This window comes from Lathamus discolor, chromosome 4, assembly GCF_037157495.1.
Source record: "Lathamus discolor isolate bLatDis1 chromosome 4, bLatDis1.hap1, whole genome shotgun sequence".
Taxonomy (NCBI): domain Eukaryota; kingdom Metazoa; phylum Chordata; class Aves; order Psittaciformes; family Psittacidae; genus Lathamus; species Lathamus discolor.
In genome coordinates, this window is record NC_088887.1 from 108,163,925 (window position 1) to 108,189,138 (window position 25,214).

Consider the following 25,214-nt stretch of genomic DNA (forward strand, 5'->3'; position numbering starts at 1 on the left):
TTGAGGTGATTTTTTTTTTTTTTTTTTTTTTTTTTATTTGAGACTTATAAATGTTACCAAACAAACCAGAAACAGGAGAAAGGCTTGATTGTCCATGGTTAGATGGGCAAACTAATAGCTTGCTACTTCAAAAGAAATAAGGCTTTTCTCTTCTTTTTTTCCTTTCCCCTGACCCTCTCTGGTTCTTATCAGATCCTTCCATAAGCCAGCTTAACTGACATGCAGAGAACAATTTGGCTTTCTTTTGGATTTATTTTCAAAAATTTTAGTGAGTTAAGACAGCCCACAGAGTAGACTGAGAAGCACAGATGTTGACAGAAGGAGGGAGGCAATGAACAGGACCCTTATTGGCAGTCCTGATCTGTTAAGTTCTCTCACTGCATTTCCTCATTCTATCTTTAATGGCTATGAGAGCTGTAATTGTCAGGCAGTCAGAATTAATATTGTTAAAAGGCTTTAGGCCTTTTCCCAACAATATTGGTGAAATGCAGCTGTAATGCCAGATCAGAGAATTGTAAAACTTCATTTTTATCACTTGTGTCCCTTAAAAATTGCAATGTAGTTATGTGACCTTTTAATGTCTTTCTTTATTAGGTGAGAGAAGCTGCTTACAAGATTTTTCTTCACCCGAATGCTGAGCAGTTGAGCCGTTTAGAAGAATTGCTTGCTAGCCGAAACAGCCTGGCACAGTTGGTTGGGTACGACACCTTTGCCCACAGGGCTCTTCAGGGAACAATGGCCAAAAATCCAGGTATCAGGGGACAATGGCCAAAAATCCAGGTATAAGGCATGTGTGGAAGAGCATGCTGAGAAATCAAATGCACTGTGTTAGGTCTGAGATGAGAAGTTGTTAGTTTCTTTTGCTAACTTTGCACATGGTACTTCAGTGCTGTTACTTTTTGCTGTATGCAGTACTCAAGCATTATGTAAAAGGCAGTACACACTGAGTAAGAACCAGTGTTTCTGTCAGAATCAGTGCTCACTCCTTCAATTATAAAATTGCCATTATCCCAGCATGTAACAAAGTAAGTATGGTACTAAATTCTCTTGAAATGATGGCACAGTGGTCAAAGGAGTAGTTTGTTGTTCTAAGGGAGCTTGTTTTGCTTGGAATGTTTTGATGTAAACTTAACATCTTTTAAGGGAAGAAATCACGTTCTTATTTTTCTCCCCTTATTTTACTTCTAGAGACAGTAAGAGAGTTTCTAGAGAAGCTTTCTGACCAATTGTCTAAAAGGTATGTCTTTGTCACTAAGGAATTTTTCTAACCATAATCTTTATTGCAAGAATAGAGGGACTTGTATGCTGATAAATCAGTGGTGCTTATTATATGCTCTGATGATGCAAAAAGCAAGATTTTCTCAGAGTTCTGAGGGGAGCTATTGACTTAGAATAAATTTTGCATCTATGATTAGAGAACACACAGCACTAAATGCAATGAATGATAGGCCAGGAAATGCATGCAACAGCAAACAAGACAACCGAGTTTAAGTGTTGACGAATGTCTGCTCTGGTCTTCTCCCCGTATGCACAACTCCATATATTTTAATCTATAAGGAATTTTCCCCCTTTGTCCTTCTTGTCTCCTTTAGTTCCACACAGCACAAAACAGTTTCATCACTGTGTATAAATAAGGTATATTTTAAGAAAGACAGCGCTTTGGAGGTGTACAGTAGGGTAGAGAAGTTTGATTTGAAGGTACTTGAATGACAGAAACAGAATGGAAAAGTTCTTTTATTGTAGTATATATGGGCCTGCCATTTTATAGAGTACTATCAATATCTGATGAGGGGCATTTTCGTAAGACAGAGTATTATTACGTACTGTATTCAACTGCCCAAAAATCTTTCATTAACACTTTCATCTTAAAAATATTTTTCAGAACTCAGAAAGATTTTGAAATTATGACGAAGATGAAAATGAAGCTCAACCCCCAGAATTCAGTAAGTTAAGTTTTATGCGTAGTTTTCTGTTTTATTTCTTTTTAAAAATATAGTACAAGCTAACCTTGTTTTACAAGAAACAGTAACTATTTCAGTGTAGAACACGCAGTGTAGTTAGAAAGAAAAGCTTCTGTCTTCCAATGCTTTTTGACTGCTTAGCTGCTGTTTGTATTAAAACCAAGCACTGGATGCAAGATAGCTGTTGATTTATGCAAAATGATACTGAGATACCAGAACATAAATTGGTGAAAGTGAATATTACTGTATTTTGAATTAATTGACTAATTTGAAAAATAAAGGCTGTAATTCAGCTTTGATGCACGTCCAGTTTGCATACTGTATTGTATGTATTCTAATTCTGCACATAACTAGTTTTATCTTTCTATTTGAATTAAGTGTATTTCTTGAAATCTGGTATGAAGTCCCATTATATATTGGAAAAAGTACCATCTTTAAGCAAGTGTGAAAAAAAAATTATGGTGCTATTTCTGATTATGTTTTTAGCAGTGAATGTTTCCCATTATGTTTTAAAGTTTTGTGACTTGCTGAAACTGCAGAAATATTCAAAGGAAGCAAAACTATTACTTTGGGTTCACTTGTTGTTCATTATTGTATTTATAAGCTGGAATTCTCTTTCAGAAGCTGATGCCGTGGGATCACCCTTACTACAGTGGCCTCCTTCGTGCTGAGAGGTAAGCTCCTTATGTTCGTGATTCTAATGTAAATGAGTGTCTTTATTTCATTCCTTGCAGTAAGGATAAAGAAAGTCCTCAATGTAAACAGAATTTCCTTCTTTGAAGATGTACTTCAGTTTGGAAAATATAAAGGGTATCTGGTGGGGCAGTAGTTTGTAATATTTCTCAGTTACTGCTGGAATGCCTTTAGAAGATTTTGGCTCCTTTGTTGTTTTACAGTGGAGTATGGGCTCTCTTTGAAGATGTAAGAGGATCAAATGGTTTCAAAACAGCTAGCAAATCCTTACACTTGTTTTGCTTTTACGTCCTAGCTGAGATGAAGTAATGTTTAAAAATAAATTTTGATCACCAAACACAATCCACTTCTTCATATTTTAACCATAATGTACTTATTATTGAACATGTAACTGTCATCCCCTTCTACAGACTTGAAATAGCAACTTCTTGAGTAGATCTTCACTGTTTATGGATAGCATTCATTCTCATCTCTTCTGGAAAGACTGGGAAATAAATCCTCTACACAGACTTAAACAGTGCACAAGACCTTTGCACATAATGAGGTGCCAGTTCTGAAAGATGTGAGCCCTGCATGTTGCCTTTATTAGATCAGCAGCAGTGACCTTTTAGGTTTGTGTTGAAAAAGATCATTTAAAGTTGTGCTTTCTCACAAGAAGGGGAGAAAAAAAATCTTCCTTCACTGCAGAGTTGCAGGTTTTTTTTTTTTGTTGTTTTTTTTTTGTTTGTTTGTTTTTTTTTTTTTAACAAAGTTAGACTGGATGTATGTGGTGAAAGTAGTAGTTTACTCTGTCAGAAGGCTATGGCAGTATAGACGCAGCATGGAATGCCTGCCAGCAGCTGGCCTGGCTGTTCTGCTGCTTTCTTGTACTTTGTTACTGAGGCAGTAGTTTTATGAGCAGTAGATCTAATATTGGCCTTGTCTTAAGCTACTGCATGCTCAGGTGGGAACTGACCTATGTATGTGCAGCATGCATATATGCAGTATGTGTCCTGGGTGCACAGAACTTTCCGTGCAGGAGAGGGAGAGTGATGTCCAGCTGCTGGGTCTGCTTCTGGTAGCCAGTGCCAGAAGATGCAACACTCAATAGTGTATGTATGGATTGCTTGTTTTGTGGCATGGCCTGGGAGTGGCTGCTTTCATTTCAAACTGAATAGGTAGCAGACACCCTTCTGTGAAAGTGGGAGCAAAGTAGTGGTTATACTGGAGGAAAGTCAAGGTCCATCTAGCTCCAAATTCCATCCTAATAGTGGTCACTAGCAGTCTGTGGAAGAGTACTGTCATACTCTTTCAAGATTATGTAGTTTACAGATCTCCTGTACCTTGCCTGTATAGTGTCTTCAGAACAGCAAAAATTAAATTGATATATTGTACTTAATTACTGTAAAATGATGAAATTTATTGTCTGTGTATCCTATTTATTTTCTGTAATTCCTGTAATGTCTGCTTTCCCTGTTTTCAGAGTTAGAGCATTAGGTGTAGAAGGGTCTGTGTTTCTTTCTCCTGCTGGAAGAGTATCTTCTGATGCTGTCTTATTGTCCTTCTTAGACCATCTCATGAAGCTAACCGTATTGTAATTGAGTTGCTGATGATCACATATAGACTATTCTGCTCATCTTGGCATTAGGAAGAAAAATGTTTCCTTTTTTTGTGCAGCTTTGTAAAAGATGCAGTTCAGTTACTAAAAATTGAAAGGCAGCTTTATGAAGGGAGAGCTACAGGTAAAACAGACCAAGGCATTGGCAATGTGTCTTTGCTACTTTTTTATTTGTTCAGGCACCAGGTTTGGCAGCTGGATCAGTGTGGAGGTTTCCTGAACTTACATAGGACCACCCTGACTACAGAGCAGGATTGGGGCCCAACCTTTTTCTCCCTCCAGTTTGGGCAGGGGTATTTTTTATTGGCAGGTATACAACATCTACAAGACAGAGAAGGCAAAGTAGTTTTCATCTCCTTCATGTGCAGCAGTGTTCTGCTAAAATCCAAGGGCTTAGTTATTTCACTGTCCTGTGTTCCGTATAGTGGTCTCTCTTTGGGAAAAGTTCTTGATCTGCTTACTTTTTTGTCTGTTGTGTTTTGAGACTCTGTAGTAGTTTCTGCGGTGGATTTCTGTATTAGGAATTGTTCTTTTTTTTCCTTTTTCTGCTTAGTAAAATGTTTTTGTTGAAAGGGAAGCAAATGATGCTTTTGGGTTTTTCTTTGGACTACCATTGTTACTGTTGCTCCAGCTGAACTACAGAACCGTAGTTTCCTAGATATAGTCAGATGCATGAGATGCAGATTATCTTCACAAACCTAGGTATAAAGAAAGACTACAGTGGTTTAAGTTTTTGATTCAGTAATTTAGCAATGCTCTAATATGTTGCACATGCGCCACTAAAGGGTGCAAGAAATATTAGATGGGATGATGTATGTATCTATTGAAAAATATTTACTGTTTCCTGCAAACAGAAATGCTGAGAACAAACATTAGACGTGATCCTGATGTGATCTTTTACTTCCTCTTTAGTTCTCCACGTTTTGACCAGCTACATCAGTTTGTCCCAGGTGATACTGAAACTCATGACACTTTTCATGCGTCTGTTTTATATCTATTTATGTTGTATATTTTAAATGTGTTTATATATTTTATATTCTGAATATGTTTATTCTGTATTAAAAGATGATTAGGGAAACAAATTCTTCATTAGATTCCTCATCATTTGTTTTAAGAGCTGGATACTTCTGAAGAATGTGGGATGTTCACATGCGTTTGGACTATTGAATTTTAATGACATTTGCTGTCATACCAGGTTGCCTTTATTTGCACTCTGCTTCTACAGTCATTACTGATCATTTCTGTTTTGTAAATTGAACAGCAGGAGGAGCTCCAGACTTAATTCGCAGCGTCCTACTTTCTTTCTCTAAACTTGGCCACAGTAATTTTGTTTCTGTCAGCTTTCAGCAAGTTGTTTCCTTGGAAATTTGATCCTACTTCAAAAGTCTAAGTTTCTCATTGATGGTAACAGGATAGTTTACTTTCCTCCCTCTCTAAGTTATGTTAAGTAGCCTCTCTGGCTTTAAACCCCACTTAGGACAGTTTAATGCTTTTGTAGCTATAGTTGAAGTGGCAGAGAAAATAGTTGTCTCTGTAAAAGTACATCTAAGAGAAACTGAAGACAAAAGTCTGAAATTCATAGTTGTAGTACCTTAAAAAAAGACAGAGTAATTAGGAGAACCTCAAGAATTTTGGCAGGCTAAGGGTAATAAAACAGTGAATGCTAGAACATGCTTCAGCCTCTAACAAGTAAGAAGGTGTCTAACATGTATATTACAAGAATAATACTGTTGAATTTTAGTGCAGGCAAGTACCGTAGTATTAATTAAATCCCATTACTTCTCAGTGAGTGCAGCTGCAGTTATAAATAATTCTCAAGGCCCTGATCTTGCAAAGATGTAGTAGCCTTTCTGACTTCTTCCTTAAAAAAACCCAACAAAACCCAACAGACAAAACAGAATGCTAGAAGAGGCCTTTTGAGGTCGACTATTTGCCTTGAAGGTGGGATTGTGTTTAAGCCCCTTCTGACAGAAGCACAGAACTGTTCTTGAGAACTGTCAGTGCTGAGCTGAGCATATTTGGTGTTAACTCTTGTTTGCCTAACCTTTGGTTCTTACCAGGCTGGGCTGACTTCCCTGGCTATAATTCACTTAGGGATTTTTGCCAGAATGTCATAGATTTTATTCAACTCGCAACTGAGATGTGCATGCAGGGTATTGCACTCTGTGCTGGTCTTTTTCTTTGAGACTGCAGAAATAATGAGTTTCCTTGGGAGTGAACAAATCAAAGCCAAAATAAGCTGTTTTCCAGCTGTGTGGGAAAGAAGCTACCACAGCAACTGCAGTCATTTTGGATCTTGGGGTGACCAGCTGAGCAGGAACTCATCTGTGTTCTTGTAGGGACTCTACATAGGCAGCCAGCTTCAGGGGAGAGTGGGTAGCCCTTTTGTTCTTTCAGAGAGGTAGATTCAATACCAAGATACCTAAACATGACTGGATGTTTCTCAAGTTGCTAAAAGCTGCAACGAATGTTGAGGTTTGCAGGTTACTTGTGAACAAACTTGTTTGTGGCTGCTTTTTGTTAAATTATTTTTAGTTTCGTGGAAGAGTATTCTCTATTGGGAGCCACATGGAAAAATAGCCCAAACCCTTTATAGAATATGTGAGAAAACTGTCACTCTGTTCAAATTGGAAAAATAATGCAGAATTTAAACAGAACCAGGAAAATTTTTGACCCAAATGCTCACAAAGAAGAAAAACTTCCTATAATACTTGTTTATAAGCAAGGGAAGGCATGCTTTTATCGAATCAACTAATGTTGACTTAAGCTGCAAAAAGTCCATTTAACTTGCCAGTCACTAAGCTAATGAACTAAATGTTTTGGAGGAAAATCTGAAAGTTACTGAAAGGCTATTACTTTTTATTTTTATTCTTCAAAACATAGTGAAAGGACAAAGAAGTTGTTGTTGATATGAAAACAATTAAAATCTAGAAGTTGTGTACAGTGTTGATACCAAACCAATGTTCCGAATTACCCCCTGACCTCCTCCAAAATACTCAAAAGTACAATTAACAGAAAGAAAAGAGGCATATGAAATACAGGTGCTAGTTTATGGTTGATGAAAGTACAAAGGCTTTCTATTATTATCATTATTATTATTATTATAATATTTAAGAAATCCAGAGTCCTCTATAAATCATGGCTTAGAGTCTCCCTTCAGGTAAAGAATTAAATTTCGTAGTCTGGCATGTAATGAAAATTGGAAGGGGTTTTCCATGTCTTGATCTCTCTAAGTTAACCTGAGGGGTTCATCTCACTTTTATCTTCCACTAACAAGACTTTTTTCAAGTTTCTTTGAATTTTTTGACAGAATCTGTTTTATTAAGTGATACTTACCCTGGTGTGCTGTATTTTTGTGGACTTCAACAAGATAACATAAGGATATGTGGGGGACTTACAGCCGCTGATAAAAATTCCTGCCAACCGCCTAATTTGCAATTGTTAAGAGTCTGAATGCTCATGTTCTGAAGAACAGTGATCCTTACTCAAATATCCCTAAGGTCCAAGTTTATAAAAGGCATGCTTAATAGATGAAAGTCATGCTGCACAAAACATTCTTAGTTTCCTTCCAAATAATACAGCTTAAGTGAAAGTGATTTTAGAAGTCTGCATTTTCTTTAGACCCAGTGAAGTCATACAAGCTTAGAAATAATTATTTTTAATCACATACTACATCTTTATTCTTCCCAGGGACACAACCTTTTTGTTTGAAGCCTGCTGCTCTTGAAGAATAACCAAACCTCATTGTGTCAGTTAGCTTCTTTTTAAAATTGTTTTTTAAATTGGTTTGGCTACATTACTTCTTTTAAAAATAGTGCTGGACTGCATACTGTAAAAGTAAGGTGTCAGGGTTTTTTAACTTAGTTTATCCTTTAATATAAAGCAGGTATTTACATCAAAGAAACTGCTGTTTTCTTTGATATTTCTACTTTCTTTAGGATGGTACTAAGATTTCTGCTTGTAAAATTTCTGAGCTCATAAAAATTTTTTCATTCTTTCCTGGGCTTTGTTATAAATACAAATGCTTTGGTGTTTGAAATCAGATGTTCAGTGTGAATTAAGATGGAATACATTGTAGGCAAAGTGAAAGCAGAGCAAACTTCTCTTGTTCATTCTTGTGCTTCTCAGTCTTTCACAGTTTTGGACATTTAAGTATAGGAGTTATGCAGTTCTACAGGAACACAGTAATTTAAGGTTCATTATTACAATAAAAGGGACTTCTATTATTTTTTGAAAGTTTAGCACAGAGAAAAAATATTCTTTTCCGCTGTAGATAGTGCATGTATGTATTTCTTGCTGCTGTTTCTGATTTGTTCAGTGAGATTTATATACTGGTGTACTTTATTTTTTTTTCTTTACATAAATGTAAAATGGTATTTTTACATCTAAACTAAAAGTTTGTTTTGTTTTTTAATATCTAGTCTTGTAAAAATGCCTTCTTGACTTCAGGAAGTCATCTTTTCTATTAATAATTGTGTTTTCTGGTGTGTATTTCTGTAGCGGATAGAAATTTTGGTATTTCCTTTTCCTGCTCTTCCAGAAGTACATTCAGATCCTTTTAGTTTCATGTAATGGCTTAAGAAAATTTACGTGCTCGAGTTCAAGGGTAATTTTGTAGCACTGCATGTATCAAAAATCAATTCATATCAGTTTTCCTGACCTCAGATACCCTAAAAGAAAGATTCTGTGGTAAGAAATCTTTTTGATTGGAGTATACAGCGCTCTGCAAAGTTCTTGTGATTCATCAGAACCACCATTCTTCCATCTCCTTTGCCTGCATTATCAAAGGCATCTTTCCATAGGAAAGGCTGTGCTGTTCCTCCTCTTGGGAATCAGGTATACAACATGCAGTCCAGTCAGGAAGCCTAAGGTCCGGAGAAGAGCCGGAGCTCATAGCTAAGTTTAAGACTTCTGCTAGTTAGGTCTAGTTGGCAACTTACTAAGCCTGAGAGTGGAATATATTTATGTCTGCCTTTCTCTGGTGACAGGCATAGTAGGTGCCTATTCAAAGCACTCTGAATCACCTTGCTGAGGCCCAGAACTCATATTTGAAGTGAAAGGGTACCCAGACAGGATGTTCTGATTCTTGCCCTGGCATGCTTAGCTGACCTGAATCTGTAGAAGTGCTGTAATCATGTTGTCATGTATTTGCCAGCTTTGGAGACAGCAGTACTGTGTTCTGCTAGTCACATTAGTAATGCCATGTGCAGTGAATTCTGCTTGTCTGCTCAGCTGGGACAGCAAACAAGCTGCAAATTACAGCACATAAGAAAAGCTGTCTTCAGGCACCTCTCTGCAGTTGTTATCACCAAATGGAGCCCCAGTTGGTTTCCAGCTCAGATTAGCTGTCTGTCTCCAGAACATTAACCTTTCTTGCCAGCAGCAGTAACCCTTAGCAGAAATTTTACTGGTAGCAGGATTCCTGTTAGTGTAGTTCAGTATGGTTTGTAATAACTTCCTTTCTGATTTCTTTTCCCAAAAATACTTGAATGCATTTCCTGTTGGAGATAAAAATTGTAACTTGGCTGAATAAATGTAGAGACAGCTTGCCAAATAATGACCTGGAAGAGTGTGCTCATGCTAAAGCAGCTGCTTCTTGCAGTTTTATTTGAAATTTTTACTATTTGTTTTAAATAGAAGGAACAAAGCTAGAGAACTGTTCAAGCCAACAGTTGATAACGGCTTGAAAATCATCCCTAAAGTGAGCCTTAGAATGGCTGCTACCTTTGACACCTACTGTAATAAAAATAACTACATACACAGTAGAGCCGTCAACAGCTATTAACATGTAGATTGTGAAGATTGCTTTGCTCTGACCAGTGAGCACTTCAGGGGCAGGCTAAGCTTGTAGTACTATGGAAACTCTGCTCCTTTTTTTTTTTTTTTTTTTTTTTTTTTCTTTCATTCTATCCATAGACAGATAATACACAGTGGAATTGCCTTGTTTTGTTAGGGTTTTATTGGGAAGCTTTTGTGTGCATTTTCAAATACACTTGGTTTCACATTTGAAAAAAGAAAAAAAAAGATCAAAGAAACACCATACACCTGGATAGAAGATGGTGAACTTTGAGTTTTCCCTTTAGCTTCAGGAGGAATTAATTTTGCAGTCTTGGATCAGCCCTCAAAAAGTCTGGCTGTGCATCCTACGCATGCGCGCTCTATTTTTGTTACAGGGCAGTTTAAAGTGCTAAGGGAGTGTATTGGTAGAAATCTTCATCTTGGAGTTTTGTGTGGTCTTTTAGATAATCTGGCCCAGGTCAAAGAGTGTTTTGAAGATACAACCAGAGACCCTTGAACAGCATTAGAAATTTCATTCAGAGGGCTGAGGGAAGAGATGTTTGGCTTGCTGTCACAATTGCAGGCCCCATTGCTGCCAAGAAGTTGTGCCATGGTGGTTTAGCTTAGCATGGTTTGGACACTGAAATACTGTGCCTGGGAAATGTGTTCTTGCAGTTTCACTAAGGTGATGAAGCTGTGAATAACTGAGTTTGGGTAATCATTTGCTAGCAAACAGATGCTTTTTTTTTCCTCTGCCATCTGGAAACAATGAAGTTGCTAATAGCTGCTACCAATAGCTGCTACCATTTGAGTGCCTGTAATCAAGTAAGAATATTCAATAAGAGAGCATGTAGTTTGTGTGTAAACTCTTCCAAATACTTTCCACCCACACCCTCCAACCAGACTTCAGTTTTACAGATCTAGTAGAGATTGTAGGATTTCCTGTTCTGCTCGCTGAGGTTTGGTTTTTTTTTTTTTGTTTGCTTGTTTTGGGGTTTTTTTTGTGTGTGTATTTTTGTTTTTTCTTTTTTGTGGGGGGGAAGATTCAAGTCTTTTAAATTAGTTTCTTCCCTTTTCCTCATTGTCCTCTAATCTTATCTAGTGTTACACACCTTTCACTCTGCAGTGAGTAGCATTAATTTTTGAAGGTGGGGGTGCAGGAAAGGGTGAGTTTTGTTACTGAAAGGCAAGATCATTTATTAATAATAATTTTAGGGGTTGAGGTTTTTGTTACAGGACATCAATTTCAGATAGCTGAGGTTTTGGCTAATTTCTATTCCTAAATAAGCTCAAATAAAGTTTTCCTGGAATCAGTGCAATTTTTAGGTTAAGCTTTCTTCGATGATTGTTGGTCTTGATTTGTGAAAAGAGAGCTCATGTATAAGGCAGGACCAAATCCAAAACTTGTGAATTAAGTCTGTGGTTTGGTGCCTGGAATGATTACTGCTTAGTGGGCATAGACTGGTATTAGAGAAAGATTTTTGAAGATGTACTGTCCACTTCCTGGAGCAGTAGGGTTTTTTTTTTTTCAGTATAGAGTACTCATTTTGAAGTGTGTTATTGGTTATCATAATTGATTTTGAAAACTGCTTTATATTACAGTATTTTAACCACTTTCTCCATAACTTATATGATATTTCAGTGGCTAGCAAACAAACAAACTGGATGCCATATAAGGTATAATAATCACCACTGATTGATGTCAGGTTAGTCAGAAAGTAATTTAAGTATCAGTCTTGTGTCATAAGACATGAGTGCTATTTAAGGATTTTTTCATTATCTTCGTCTTCAATCTTTGTACACTGGTGTAATAGGCAAGGTAAAAATGGAGAAATAAGTGAGATCAGAACTAGAAACTTTTTTTTCTGTGTGTTCTGCATAAAAAGTTCGGTTTCACAATTTTTTTGTGATTTTTCTGCTGGCGAGAGGAGTATTAACACACATTGTAAGGATCAAGCCTCTCCGACATTTAATGAACAGTTTTCTACCAGAAGTGGCCGACATTAACATAGAGTAATTAAAACGGTTGTTTAATCAGGACCTCATTGTACTCAGAATGTCAAAGATTGTGACATCTTCAGCCAGGCTGGGGGACTAGTTCCCCTGGCGAGACTGTCATGGAGCCAATATGGTCTGTTACTGCTATTTTCATGTGTAGGTGGATAAGTATCATGTTTTTCCAAAAGATAAAACTATTCCAGACTGGTTCCCCCCCCCCCCCCCAAACTTTTTACAGTGTGACATTGTGTTACAAAATACCTATCAGAAATCCTTGTCCCCATCCTCTTCATCATGGGGTAGGTTCATGGAGTCAATGCACATGTTCACAGAGTGCTGAGAATGAGGAAGAAATAGGCACTTATATTCTCTCTGTAATACATTAACGTCAGCTCTTCTACCCATGAAGAAATATCACCACTTTCCCTTGCTTGTATGTATCTATGTTTTTACAGAAAGGAAATGAATCATGAAGTAGTTTCAGAGTTCTTCCCCTCCACCCCCCAGCAAACATGTTAATCCAGTATTTCAACTGAGTGTGGTAATCCTTTGCAGTTAGAATGAAATGTTGTCGTCTGATAAAACTGGAATCTGTCTCATGCTGCATCTGTGTGGTGTTAGTCCTGGGCTCTGTATGACATCCTCACAGATCACAGGGTAGTTGAGGCTGGGAGGACCTCTTCAGAATGTCTAAGTCCAAGCCCTCTGCTCAAGCACAGCCACCTAGACCTGGGTGCCCAGGACCATGTCCAGATGATTTTTGAGGATCTCCAAGGATGGAGACTCTACAGCCTCTCTGGGCTGTCTGTGCCAGTACTCGGTCACCATCACAGGGAAAAAGTGTTTCCTGATGTTCAGAGGGAGCTTCTTGTGTTTCAGTTTGTGCCCATTGCCTCTGATCCTGTCTCTGGGGACCACTGATAAGAGCCTGCTCCACGCTCTTTGCACCCAGGACTGGTCCCCTGGAGTACACTGCTAGTCACTGGCCTCCAAATATACTTTGTGGCACTGGTCACCTCTTTCCAGGCCTTGCCATTCAGCCAGAATTCAGTGCACCTCCCTGTCTGCTCATCCAGCCCATACATCAACAGCTTCTCTCTGAGTATCTTACGGGAGACAGTGTTGAAGGCCTTACTGAAGTACAGGTAGATGATGTGCACTGCTTTGCCCTTGTCTACCAGGCCATCACAGAGGTTTTATCAAGTTGGTTAAACATGACTTGTTCTTCGTGAATCCATGCTGACTATTCCTGATGACTTTCTTGTCTTTGATGTGCTTGGAAATGGTTTCCAGGAATATTTGAAAAAAGGTCTATCAGAAAAATATTCTGCTCTGCAGAAAATTTTGAGCTGTCTGGTCTCTCTTGATACCACACTTTAGGAAGGGTGGTAAGTGGATAGGGACTAGCTTGCTCTTTCACAGTTGGTCCCTCTGAGCCTTTTGATCATAGGCTTAAAAATAGCATAGTTCTCATGTTGCTGTTCAGGTATTGTAGTCTAACTGTTGAGCGTTTAATTTTCAGTGACTAGTTTCTGTTACATAAAGAAGCAAAAGCACAAGAGCATGAAAGAAGATAGAAGGCAGGGACTGTGATTCTTTAGAGTTGAAGAGTCTTTACTTGGAGACCTGAGAAAATGGTATAAAGAGCACTTGGACTTTTTATGTGAAATTAAGGGGGCAAGAACATTTTTACCGTTTGGGGTGCATGCACAACTACAAGCACATTCCAGTTCTGATTTTGCTGTTGTCTCCAAGGAGTTGTGTGGTCCTAAGGAGATTGTTGAAGGTGTAAGTTTGCTTCATGCCGTTTTTAAGGTTGGAGTTTCAGGAAGTTTGAGCCCAAGTACAGGCTGCATAAATCACTAAACTGCTTTTATAATTGCTTTTTGTTCCTTCTCAGTTTGTGCGTGCATGCAGATGCATGATGTCTTCCTCATCATGTATGTCTTCTGTGCTGCAGCGTCTTGAACATAGCTGTTTGATGTCAGGCTCAGGAAATCATGTTTGAAATCCATGCTGCATACTAAAATCTTCACATGGCTCAAAGCTTTAAGGTACTTTCTACATGTTTCAGAGAGTCCCCAGAGCTTGAGGTGTGATTCACGTGTGGGGTGTGATTGTGTCTCCTTGGTGTTTCAGTTGCTCCAGTGACAGACAAAACTGCAGTGTCAGCAGTGATTACTGGTTGGTTTCCTGCTCTAGCTGAGGATTTGGCTTACACCACAGCCAAAGGCAGCTCTATTTTCTCATTAGTCATGCGGCACAACCTTGACATGGGAATGGCTCTTGAGTGCCAGTGGCTTCTTGTGGATCAACAGCCACAACCTGGCCACCCATGGTATCATCATGTTCTGTTTGAGCTACGTGTTCACTACATCTTTGAAAATCATAGTCAACATCTGATGAATTTGGTATCCAAATTTGACTATAAGAAAAAATGAGTTACTGTGAAGCACTCCACCATAACTAGTCTTTGATTTAGTTTCCTGATTTGAAAAATAAAGCCAAACATGCTCAATAAGGGTCTTAAGGCTTACGTGTGTATTTTGTCACATCCTGTAGCTCAACTGACTGATTTGGGATTCTTGTATTTCCTTAGGTACAACATTGATCCTGGCTTGTACTGTCCATTTTTCTCACTTGGGGCATGCATGGAAGGTTTGAACTCATTGTTCAGTCAGCTCCTAGGAATCTCCCTTTACGCTGAACAAACACAGAGAGGAGAGGTTTGGTCTGAAGATGTTCGAAAGTTGGTAAGTATTCTTGTTCCCAGCATCTGAACCAACAAAGGAAGTTTAGGCAAGATGGTGTGTTCCTCTAAGCTGTGAATCAGATTTTGGTTTTACATTACTTGAGTACCTATCAAAGGCACAGACTACTTATCTAATTTCAGATCAAGATAGACTGCAAGGGCTTTATACTCTCTTAAGTGCCTTTTGTATGCTGCTATTTTATGGCCTTTATAATGTGTGTTTGTGTGAAGGGTTACTGAATCAGAAGCAGTTTCTTTCTTTGGAGATGATTGCTTAGCATTCAAGCTGTCAGGAATCAGCTTTGCTAGTTTTTTTAGTTTTTATTTGTAGGTGACTGTAGACAACCAGAATGCTGTAGGTACCTATTCTAGCAGTCATGTGTCTGCCTCATTTCTTTATTTCTTCTGTATGTCATTTTCACTTTGCGAACTGGTTTTATCTTTCTTTTTTTTTTTTTTTTCCCTCTTCTTAAAGGAGGGTGGAAGTGAAAACTTGAGCAATAATTTACCATCATGTTCCCAGGTTCCTCAGTTGTCTTCCTTCCTTGTATTCATTTCCAGATCTTCTTCACTGCTCTTCCACCTCCAGCAAGAGCTGCTGTTCTTTGTATCCTATTGGTCAATTTATAAACACTCCTTACTCTTTCTATTTTATTTCTATGGTAAATCAGCTTCTGATGACGTTAGCTTCTCTAAAGTCATTTAGGGGCTACAGACAGTGTTACTTTTAGGACTAATCTGTGACTAATTAGTTCTGAATGAAATGCAGAAATGGCTGTCATTTGAGGGACAAGTTGTGGATCTTACATTAAAATTCTGTTTTCCCAACTATAATTGCCAACAGATTTCTCATTAATTATTCTTAGTTTTATTTGTCATTTATGCATTATATAGCATAGTGTGTTCACTGTGGAAATGATGCTTTATTTCTTCAGGCTGTCGTTCATGAAACGGAAGGTATGCTAGGATACATCTATTGTGACTTCTTTCAGCGACCTGATAAACCACATCAGGTAACATTTATGATCTGAGTCCAGAGTGGGTGTTATTTGAGTAATGGCTGTGGTATTAGGGCCGTTTGTAATCTAAGTTTAGTAGAAGGTACCTTGATTTAAATCAAATTTAAACAATGAAAGCCTGTAACTTAAAATATAGTTTTAGGTAAAATTTTTTGTGAGTAACCTTTCATTTTAAAGAAACCTCACCTGATAGACTGAACTCAGAGTCTTTGTTCCGCAGAACACTGTGAAATGTCAGAAATCTGTTTAGAGAAATTGTAGATTCTAAACATGTATTTTCTGTTCAACTACTTGCAAGTAAAAACAAGTCTGAAATTTTAATACTCTCTAAAGGTGAAAGCTCATAATGACAACTAATTTTTGTTCAAAACTTAGCATAAAACTGTAGATGACTCCAACTCTTGTGGCTCACTCATGCTGTCTAGTGCCAGTATACAGACATTTCATTCTGTATAAACATTTGCAAATTAACACCTTTACTGAGGTGATAGGTAGACAAACCTGAAATTTTTATTAGTTTAATATATTACTCAGTTTTACTACTATTTCACAATATACTAGGAGTGCTGTGCAGTATATTTTTTGTGAAGAAGTTGCTGCTGAAAAATGAGAACAATCTAAAAATTATGTTTTACATACCTCAGTAAATTTCTTTGAGCTAGTCATATTTTTCAGAAAAAAAAAGAGGTTTTTATAATTCTAAACCAAAGTAAATTTTATTTTCTAAAAGCAGTGCAACACAGTCTTTTCTTTATGGAATAAGGTAGTTTTCAAATTAATATGGCTCGCATAATAAAGATGGAAAAACAGCATGCTGCTGTTGAACAACACTGTTATCGATCATTGAATTTTGCTTGTGTAACTCAATGTGTTTAGGTTTAATTTAATAGTTTAATAATTTCATTACTGCTTTAATATCATTGATGTAATGACATTGGCTGCTGTTTGCTTTCATCTTGAAAAGGATTGTCACTTTACAGTCCGTGGAGGCAGGTTAAAGGAAAATGGAGAGTACCAGTTGCCTGTAGTTGTTCTTATGCTTAGCCTGCCCCATTCAGCAAGGGGCGCACCAACGCTACTAAGTCCTGGCATGATGGAGAATCTCTTCCATGAAATGGGACACGCTATGCATTCTATGCTGGGAAGAACTCGGTACCAACATGTTACTGGTAAGAGAGTTAGTTAGAATAGTGGTTTTTTTTGTTTGTCTTTTGTTTCAGTTAAATGTATAATTTGTAGAAGAAAGGCATAAACTAAAAAAAAGGGGGAAAAGAAAAAAAAACTAAACAAGAAAAAAAGTGTGAATAAAAATGATTGAGTCATGTTGATGCTTATACATCTTTGATGACTTGAAAGTACAATATCAGATCCTCAGATTTTATCTAAACACCAAGTAGATAACACTTGAATATTCTTCATCTCCTAATATGAATTAGATATTTGTATCTTTCCTTTCTGTACTGCTGATCTTTGTTCTAGTGGTGGTGTCCACTCTTGCAAGCTTGCTTTATGTGGAGTTATAATAATGGAATAATTGAAGTATTTAAAATAAATTCAGCTAAACTTTCACCTAGTGTAAAAGCACAATGAATCATGGGTTGGAAATGACTTAGGAAATTGAATGAAGAAAATCAGCAAATAATTTTTTTGCAAAGAGCATATACTGACAATATGGAGAATATGTAAAGCCAGGCTTTTTCTAGTTAATTCTGATTAAAGCAAAGTTGATAAAAATCATGTTGTAATTGCAGGCATGATTAACTGGAGGCCTTTTTGTCTTATGTAAATGAACAGGAATGAATATGCAATCACAGCTTAGTGGATGCACAGGAAAGGAATATTGTCTTTTTTCATTTAGTCCCTCTTCTCAAGCAGTGGCAGTGAGTGTATTGGCTGACAGCTTTCAGGCTGTTTTGGCAGATGGTCAAAGATGTGTTCGGCTAAAGCTGCTTGGCATGCTACTTTTCTTACCTGCAGAGAGCCTGCTATGTCATCTTCTGTAATAGCGTGCTGGAAATCATAGAATCATAAACTGCTTTGGGTTAGGAGGGACCTTGAGGAGCATCCAGTTCCAACACCCCTGCCATGGGCAGGAACACCTTCCACTAGACAAGGATGCTGAAAGCCCCACACAGCCTGGCCTTGAACTCTTCCAGGCAGGGAGCATCCACATATCCACAAATCCCATTTGCAGTAGATAGTTACTTATTAAAAAAAACCCACAACCAAATAGATTAAATTGTAGCTTCTCTGTCTGAAGGATTTTTTTTTAAATGTTTTACCATTTTTGTATTATGCTTTTGATAGAAAGGGGAATCTATGGTAGAGTTATGTGTTATCAACAGATAGGTCTCACCCAGTGTCAAGATATTCTTTCTCAAGGCTTCCCGTTAAAATAGACTGAGCTGGTTTTAAGTGTGTCACTACTGGACATTGTTAAAACAAATTGACACTGTATATGCTTTTTCAGTATAAGCTCTGTATACTTCAGACTGTTGAGTGCTCTCCTCCACCCCTTTCACTGATATGGCTTTGCTTATATTGACCACCAGGCATATTTGTATGTTTGATAGAGTTCTCTTGTGATGAACCTTACAGGTCTGCTTGTTGAAGCGTTGAAGGGGCAGGAAATGGCTGATTTTTCAGGCTCAGACTTTCCATGAGTCCCTGGATATGGTTTCAGTGTTGCCTTAGCTCCAGGCAGTCCTGAGTCCCAGGGGATTTCACTCCAGATCTAGCATTGCAAAAGCAGCATTGGGGGGCAGTCTGATTGTTTCTGCAGAAAACCTTTTTTGTTTTCAGGATTTGGAATGTGTGACAGTCAAATGGCTTGCCCCAGGGATGTCTGTTAGGGACCATCTGTGCTCATAAGAACAAAAAATTTTATATTCTAGTTGAGGTGCACTGAGTATTTCAAGTCTTTTCTACTCTTCCCTGCCTCTCTTCTCTGATTGACATTTCCAAATATTCAAGTACCCATTCTGCTGCTAGTGGGGCCTAAAGAGTGGTGTTGGTCTGAAAACAGAGTATAAACAGGTTACAAATTCAGATTAGAAATTAGAGAAAGATTTGTAAAACTCAAAGGAGGGATTAAAAAAAGGAGTCTTAAAGAAAGAATAGTAGGAACAAAAACCATACTTACATTTAAGACTAGTTTTGAGTGTTGACATTGTCTCTAGCAGACAGGGACGTTGCTATGTCCATGGTCAGTGTTAGTAAAGCAACAGCTTTATACATCCCTAACTTTAATATAGAAATTGAGATGCAGCTTTGATTTGGTGATGTGCTTCTTCTTAACTTCCAGGGGTTTTGGGAAAGTGCTTTTTGAAACTACTAACTGTTAAGATACTATTATTACACTTAGAATGTCTTCAGTCTGCAAGAGTGTTCCTTGGATGAATGACTTGGTATTATATAGTGAGGTTAATATAAAGCATAAGTAAGCTCAGCAAACAGATGGAAGCTGAAAATTGTAACTGTGAATGGGATTAAGGCAGAGTTCTATTTACACTGTAGTTTGATTTAGGTTTAAGACACTTAAATATATTTGGCGTTTCATGTAGGGCCAGTTTGGCTACAGTCTGGTTTAGTTTAAAAAGGGTGTGATCCAGAGCTTTATAAGGTGCCTCACCCAGCTGTTCAAATATTTTGTTTTACTTTGTGATTTATAGTAAAATGTGTAGGATTATAATGAAGTTTTTCTGGCAATATGTACAATTGCTATAGAAATAAAATATTGACTTAATAAATGAAAGAACATTAAAGTTCACCAAAAGTCCAAACTGAAAGTTGCAAAAACTTTTAGAAAGAGTTAACTGTTTGTGTTAAGGAAAATAACAAATGCTAATGCTAAATGCTAATGTGTACAATTATTCTACCTCTAGGAACCAGATGTGCTACTGATTTTGCTGAAGTTCCCTCAATTCTAATGGAGTACTTTGCAAATGACTATCGAGTGGTTAACCAATTTGCAAGGCATTATAAAACAGGACAGGTAAGGAAAATTAATACGTAAAATATTGAAAATAAGAACTAATGTATTTGGGGAAAGAATCATATTTTCATGTGTTATTTGTTAATAATGTTTAAAGGAGAAATAAACAATGAATCTTAATACTATAACTTCAGTTATTCAGAAAAAGTTGATATTCTTACTGCAGAAGAGATAAACCTAATCTGTAAAAGAATAGAAGATCCTTATATCCAAGGTTCCAATTACATTTTTAAACTTTTCAACATTTTTTTCCTATAAGGGTTGTTGTGTAGTTCCTATACTACACAAACTTAGTGTAGCAGGTGAACTTCTGTGTGAATCAAGTTATGCAGAGTGTTTTAATTACAGGTAAGTTTTGACAAAAACGATTCATCATTGAACTGTATAAAGTCTGTCTGTAAATAAAGCTTGGGTACATAATCATAGAAATAAATTAAAATCCTCTGCAGTGTTTAAAACCTCCCATTTTTAGCACAGTGTAGGGTAGTGATCGAAGTATTTTCTGATGAAAAGTGTTCTGCTTTATTTAGGATGAGATTAAGATTAGTTAGATTCTGGCAATCATGAATCTGCATTAAAATTCTGATCCCTTTTTTACATAAAGCTGTTCTATGCCATTCTACTGCAAGGATCTACTTTGTGGGAAAACCAGTGCTCTTTGGAACAAGATGACTTTCAGTGGTCATTTTAACACGTCAGCAATACATGATTCATATTTGTACAGCCATTTAAAAAACACAAACAAACCAGTAAATAATAACCAAAGATTTTTTTCCAAGTGCTTTTGAGTGAGGCAGGTTTCAGCATACTTAAATGCAATGGCTGAAGACTAGACTACCTATCAATGTAAAATCAAGAAAGCCTCTTAAGTTGTGTAGTGTTATACTTCGTTGAAACATTTTATCCAATACTAAGCGCTCAGTATATTTCCGTATTACGGAAGTGAAATTACGTTTGCTTCCATTGAACACTTAAAAGAATACCTTGTTTAACTTTTATTTTAATAGATATTGTAAATCAACTTTGTTGGTTTTTGTTGGTTTGTTTTTTGTTTTTTTACATGACGATAATTTCTGCAGAATTGGTTGCACAAAGAAAGTCTCCTCCAAACCTAGGAGCTGACAGTACTGGGTTTAGGAGTGTTCCTCATTTATGTTTGAGTCCACATACTGAAATACTGCTTTCTAGTGTTCCCTGTAAAGTTCATGTTTGTTAGTGTTTAAACATTGTGGAGTTAATCTGATTGCACAGGAGTTCAGAGAATGAGCTTGACTAAAACATTCGAAAGAGATTTGTGGAACATATTTATGGCACTGTATTTTCAAAATGACTTAACCATGTTTAGTTGCAAAAGCTGAGAAGCAGACTCTGTGTTCCAGCTAAGAAGCAGACTCTGTGTTCCATTTGGCATTTCCATAAACTTCTTCTGTTTATTGGTGGTGAAATTTGCCCTTTCAGAGAGTAATTGAGATAGATTTAGTGTAGAAATTTGGTCTTGAAGGGTTCTTGAAGAGTGGATTATGCTGGAAGATGAGAAGAGGAGCCTGAAAAGGCTCTGTGGCTTTTGAAGGCTTTAGACGGCTTCCTTCTAATTGCTTTTTAAAAAATTTAGAATGTATTTTTAAGCCATTATCCAACATCTATAAATCTGCTTTTGCTTATATTGGTTTGTCTAAGCTAGATGTAAGTATCTAATATCAGATTTCTGTGTCTGTCATTTAAATACAAATAGATTGAAGTAATGTTTTTTGTTCTTGAAATTTAGTGATTGTTAGAGCAATTACTTTTATCTGTTGTATGTATGCTACAAAGTACTTTGAATAGAATATCCCCCATCTCTTACACTTACAACTTCACAAAAATCCTTTTGGGGCTTGCTTATCTTTTCTGTGCTTGTTCCTGGACTAATTTTTTTGGTGTGCAAATAGAAATTTGAATCAACATTATCTTGTCTATTTTTTTAGTTATTTGAAAGAAAAGTGAGTCCACTTTACTCTCTTTTCAAGGGGAAGTAAGGAAGGTGGGTGAAATGGCTAAAATGTGAAATTTGTAAAACCATTTCATCCAAATATTTTTCTATGTGAGAGCTTCCATAAAGTTTCTTCTTATGAGTAAAAAGGCTGAGCTCTTCTGTGTGAGAAGGATCTTTCCTGCAACAACTACACAATCATAGCTCTGCTGGATGTTGACAAAAGGAGGGTTTTTTACTGACTTAGCTTGTTAAGGAGGCAGAGCAGATAATTTGAAGCATCATCCTTCTTTTGGCATTGCTGCATCTATGTGACAGTTTTTGCAAGTAAATTTTAGATGGTGTCATTTTTTAACACTCCCACTGAGCATAATTACATCAGAAAAACTTGGTAGCATAGTATCAGTTTATGATTGCTCTTGCCATAAAATCCAATTATAGAAGGACCCTCAGGATCCTCACTTAGGATCAGTGCTTATGGTTATGGGAAGAGGAGGGGAAAGAGGTATTGTTTTCATTATTAAAACATAGTTGGAAACTGAGTTTTAGTAGCATTGCAAACCAAAGATTTGGTGGGCAAGGCTTCAAAGCCAAAAATGCAATATATGCATAGATGTGGATCTTGAAGATCTCGTGCAAAATACGTTAAAGTTTATAGAAAGCTTGTTTCTGCTTTCTGTGCATTTTGGATGGTTGTGCTATTGAGTACTGAGGAGTGAAAAAGCTTGCAAGCTTTTCTGGCAAAAGGACCAACTGTTGTGAATTTAGTTCAAAAAGCTGGCCACCACAAAAGTAGTTGTTCCAAGAAAGTAGCAAGCCTAGTTTTACTTTCATCTTAAAGATAACTCAAGCCAGAAAATCCTTCTGGGGAGGAGGGGAAGGAATAGAGAGGACTGTGTTAATTAAGAAGTTGAACCACTCAGGTAAGCTCCATACCAAAATGAGGTTGTCGCAGTGCTTAAGCAGACAATGGTGCACGCGTACCGTTCTGCATCACTGTGTTTGATTTTGTTAAGTGCACAGGTATGTGGTAGGTCTGCTGAGCTGAATCATTTTAAGCTTGTGTGTCTTTGGAGGCTCTCTTTGACAAAGGCCAGTATTTCAGCTGTTCAAATTTGAACTGACTTAATTTTTCACAGAGATGGAATTACAAAGGCAGTATTGTATTAGCATGATTGCAAGAATAAGCCCTCAGATAGTAAACAATTGTAATGTGTCGTGGTTACTACACAGCAGTAAGGAGTTAAGTGTGCTTTGGGACACTGGGAATTCTGTTCTTTTAGCCACCATGGCAAACATGCTGGAAAATTTATGCCAAGATCTTAAAGTTACTTAATATAAAAGGATGGAAAAGTGGAACCCAAAGTATAGCATGTAGGGTTTAAATTTTTAAAATGGTATGGTTATTCACTTAACATAGTCTTAGCCAAAGCTCTGCAAAGTCTTTCTTGGAGGAGGATGACAGTTTGATTCTGGTTTTATCAGAGGGCTCATCTTTCAGGATGAGTAAAATAACTATGCTGATGCATTTTTTTTTTTTTCCCTTTACTTGACTGCTTATTAAGGAGCTGTATGAGATTCTCATGGAGCAAGGAGAAATAGTTTCTGTTTCCTGAAACAGTACATCTTCCTCAGTACATGCAAGACCTCAGTATATCTGTAATGCCTGATACTCACAGAAACAAACATTGGGGAGGAGTTGTGATCTTTGGAAAACCCTCTGGAATCTAATTTTAGTTCCATGAAAACTTAAGTTTTAAAATTGCAGAGGTGCTTTGGGGTAAATAAGTGATGTCTTTTTGTATCATTCTTTCAACTTAATCTAATTTTGTCAGTGTTTTTCTGGTGACAAATTCTGCTTGGCTTGTGAATGATAACACAATGTTTGAGCCAGATCACTAGCGCTGATAGACTTAAACAAAGGCACATTTATGTCTCTCCTGTCACTAGGGTTTGTCATAAGAATTATTTGTAATTTCCTGTTGATTTTAGTTTTCTCAAAGACTAGAGCTTGCTCTTTAAAGCAGAGTAGATCTACATTGTTTGATATTTATATGGCTGCAAAAAAGCTAAAAGTATTTTCTTGGAGGCTATTGGTATTAAAAAAATCGTGGCAGTCAGGTGAAGTTCCTGACAACTGGAAAAAGGGAAATATAACCCCCATTTTCAAGAAGGGGAAAATGGATGACCCAGGGAATTACGGACCAGCCAGTCTCACCTCTGTGCCTGGCAAAATCTTGGATCACATTCTCCTGGATGGCATGCTAAGGCACATGAAAAACAACAAGGTGCTTGGTGACAGCCAGCGTGGCTTCACTAAGGGGAAGCCTGACCTGGAAGCCTGGGTCCTGCCTGACCAATTTGGTGGCCTTCTATGATGGGGCTACAGAATTGATGGATAAGGGTAAAGCAGTTGATGTCATCTACCTGGACTTGTGCAAAGCGTTTGACACTGTCCCACACGACATCCTTCTCTCTAAATTGGAGAGACATCAATTTGATGGATGGACCACTCGGTGGATAAAGAACTGCCTGGATGGCTGCACACAAAGAGTTGTGGTCCATGGCTCAGTGTCCGGCTGGAGAGCAGTAACAAGTGGTGGCCCTCTGGGGTCGGTGTTGGGACCGGTAGTGTTTAACATCTTTGTCGGCGACATGGACAGTGGGATTGAGTGCACCCTCAGCAAGTTTGCCGATGACACCAAGCTGTGTGGTCCGGTTGGTATGCTGGATGGAAGGGATGCCATCCAGAGGGACCTTGACACGCTTGTGAGGTGGGCTGATGCCAACCTCATGAAGTTTAACCATGACAAGTGCAAGGTCCTGCACCTGGGTCGGAGCAATCCCAGGCACAGCTACAGGTTGGGCAAAGAAGAGATTCAGAGCAGCCCTGCGGAGAAGGACTTGGGGGTGTTGGTTGATGAGAAAAGGAGCATGAGCCGGCTTCAGTGTGCGCTCGCAGCCCAGAAAGCCAACCGTATCCTGGGCTGTATCAAAAGGAGCGTGACCAGCAGGTCGAAGGAGGTGATCCTGCCCCTCTACTCTGCTCTCGTGAGACCCCACTTGGAGTATTGTGCGCAGTTCTGGTGTCCTCAACACGAAAAGGACATGGAACTGTTGGAGCAAGTCCAGAGGAGGGCCGCGTGGGTGATCAGGGACTGGAGTGCCTCCTGTATGAAGACAGGCTGAGAAAGTTGGGGCTGTTCAGCCTGGAGAAGAGAAGGCTGCATGGAGACCTCATAGCAGCCTTCCAGTATCTGAAAGGGGCCTGAAAGGATGCTGGAGATGGACTCTTCACTAGTCACTGTAGTGATAGGACAAGGGGTGATGGGTTAAAACTTAAAACAGGGGAAGTTTAGATTGGCTATAAGTTCTTTACTGTAATGTTGCTGTGGCACTGGAAGAGGTTGCCCAAAGAGGTTGCCCAAAGAAGTTATGAATGCTCCATCCCTG

General features: G+C 37.9%; 1 protein-coding gene across 3 annotated transcripts in view; it reads left to right on the forward strand.

The window, feature by feature from the left end:
• Positions 1-25,214, forward strand: part of MIPEP (mitochondrial intermediate peptidase) — a 73,575-nt gene that overhangs the window by 14,145 nt on the left and 34,216 nt on the right. For all 3 annotated transcript variants that reach the window (XM_065678529.1, XM_065678528.1, XM_065678530.1), the window contains 8 exons: positions 595-751; positions 1,189-1,237; positions 1,883-1,943; positions 2,583-2,635; positions 14,627-14,780; positions 15,715-15,792; positions 16,763-16,967; positions 19,683-19,792. In XM_065678529.1, coding sequence (XP_065534601.1) covers positions 595-751; positions 1,189-1,237; positions 1,883-1,943; positions 2,583-2,635; positions 14,627-14,780; positions 15,715-15,792; positions 16,763-16,967; positions 19,683-19,792 — 867 coding nt within the window. The remainder of the gene's footprint in view (positions 1-594; positions 752-1,188; positions 1,238-1,882; positions 1,944-2,582; positions 2,636-14,626; positions 14,781-15,714; positions 15,793-16,762; positions 16,968-19,682; positions 19,793-25,214) is intronic.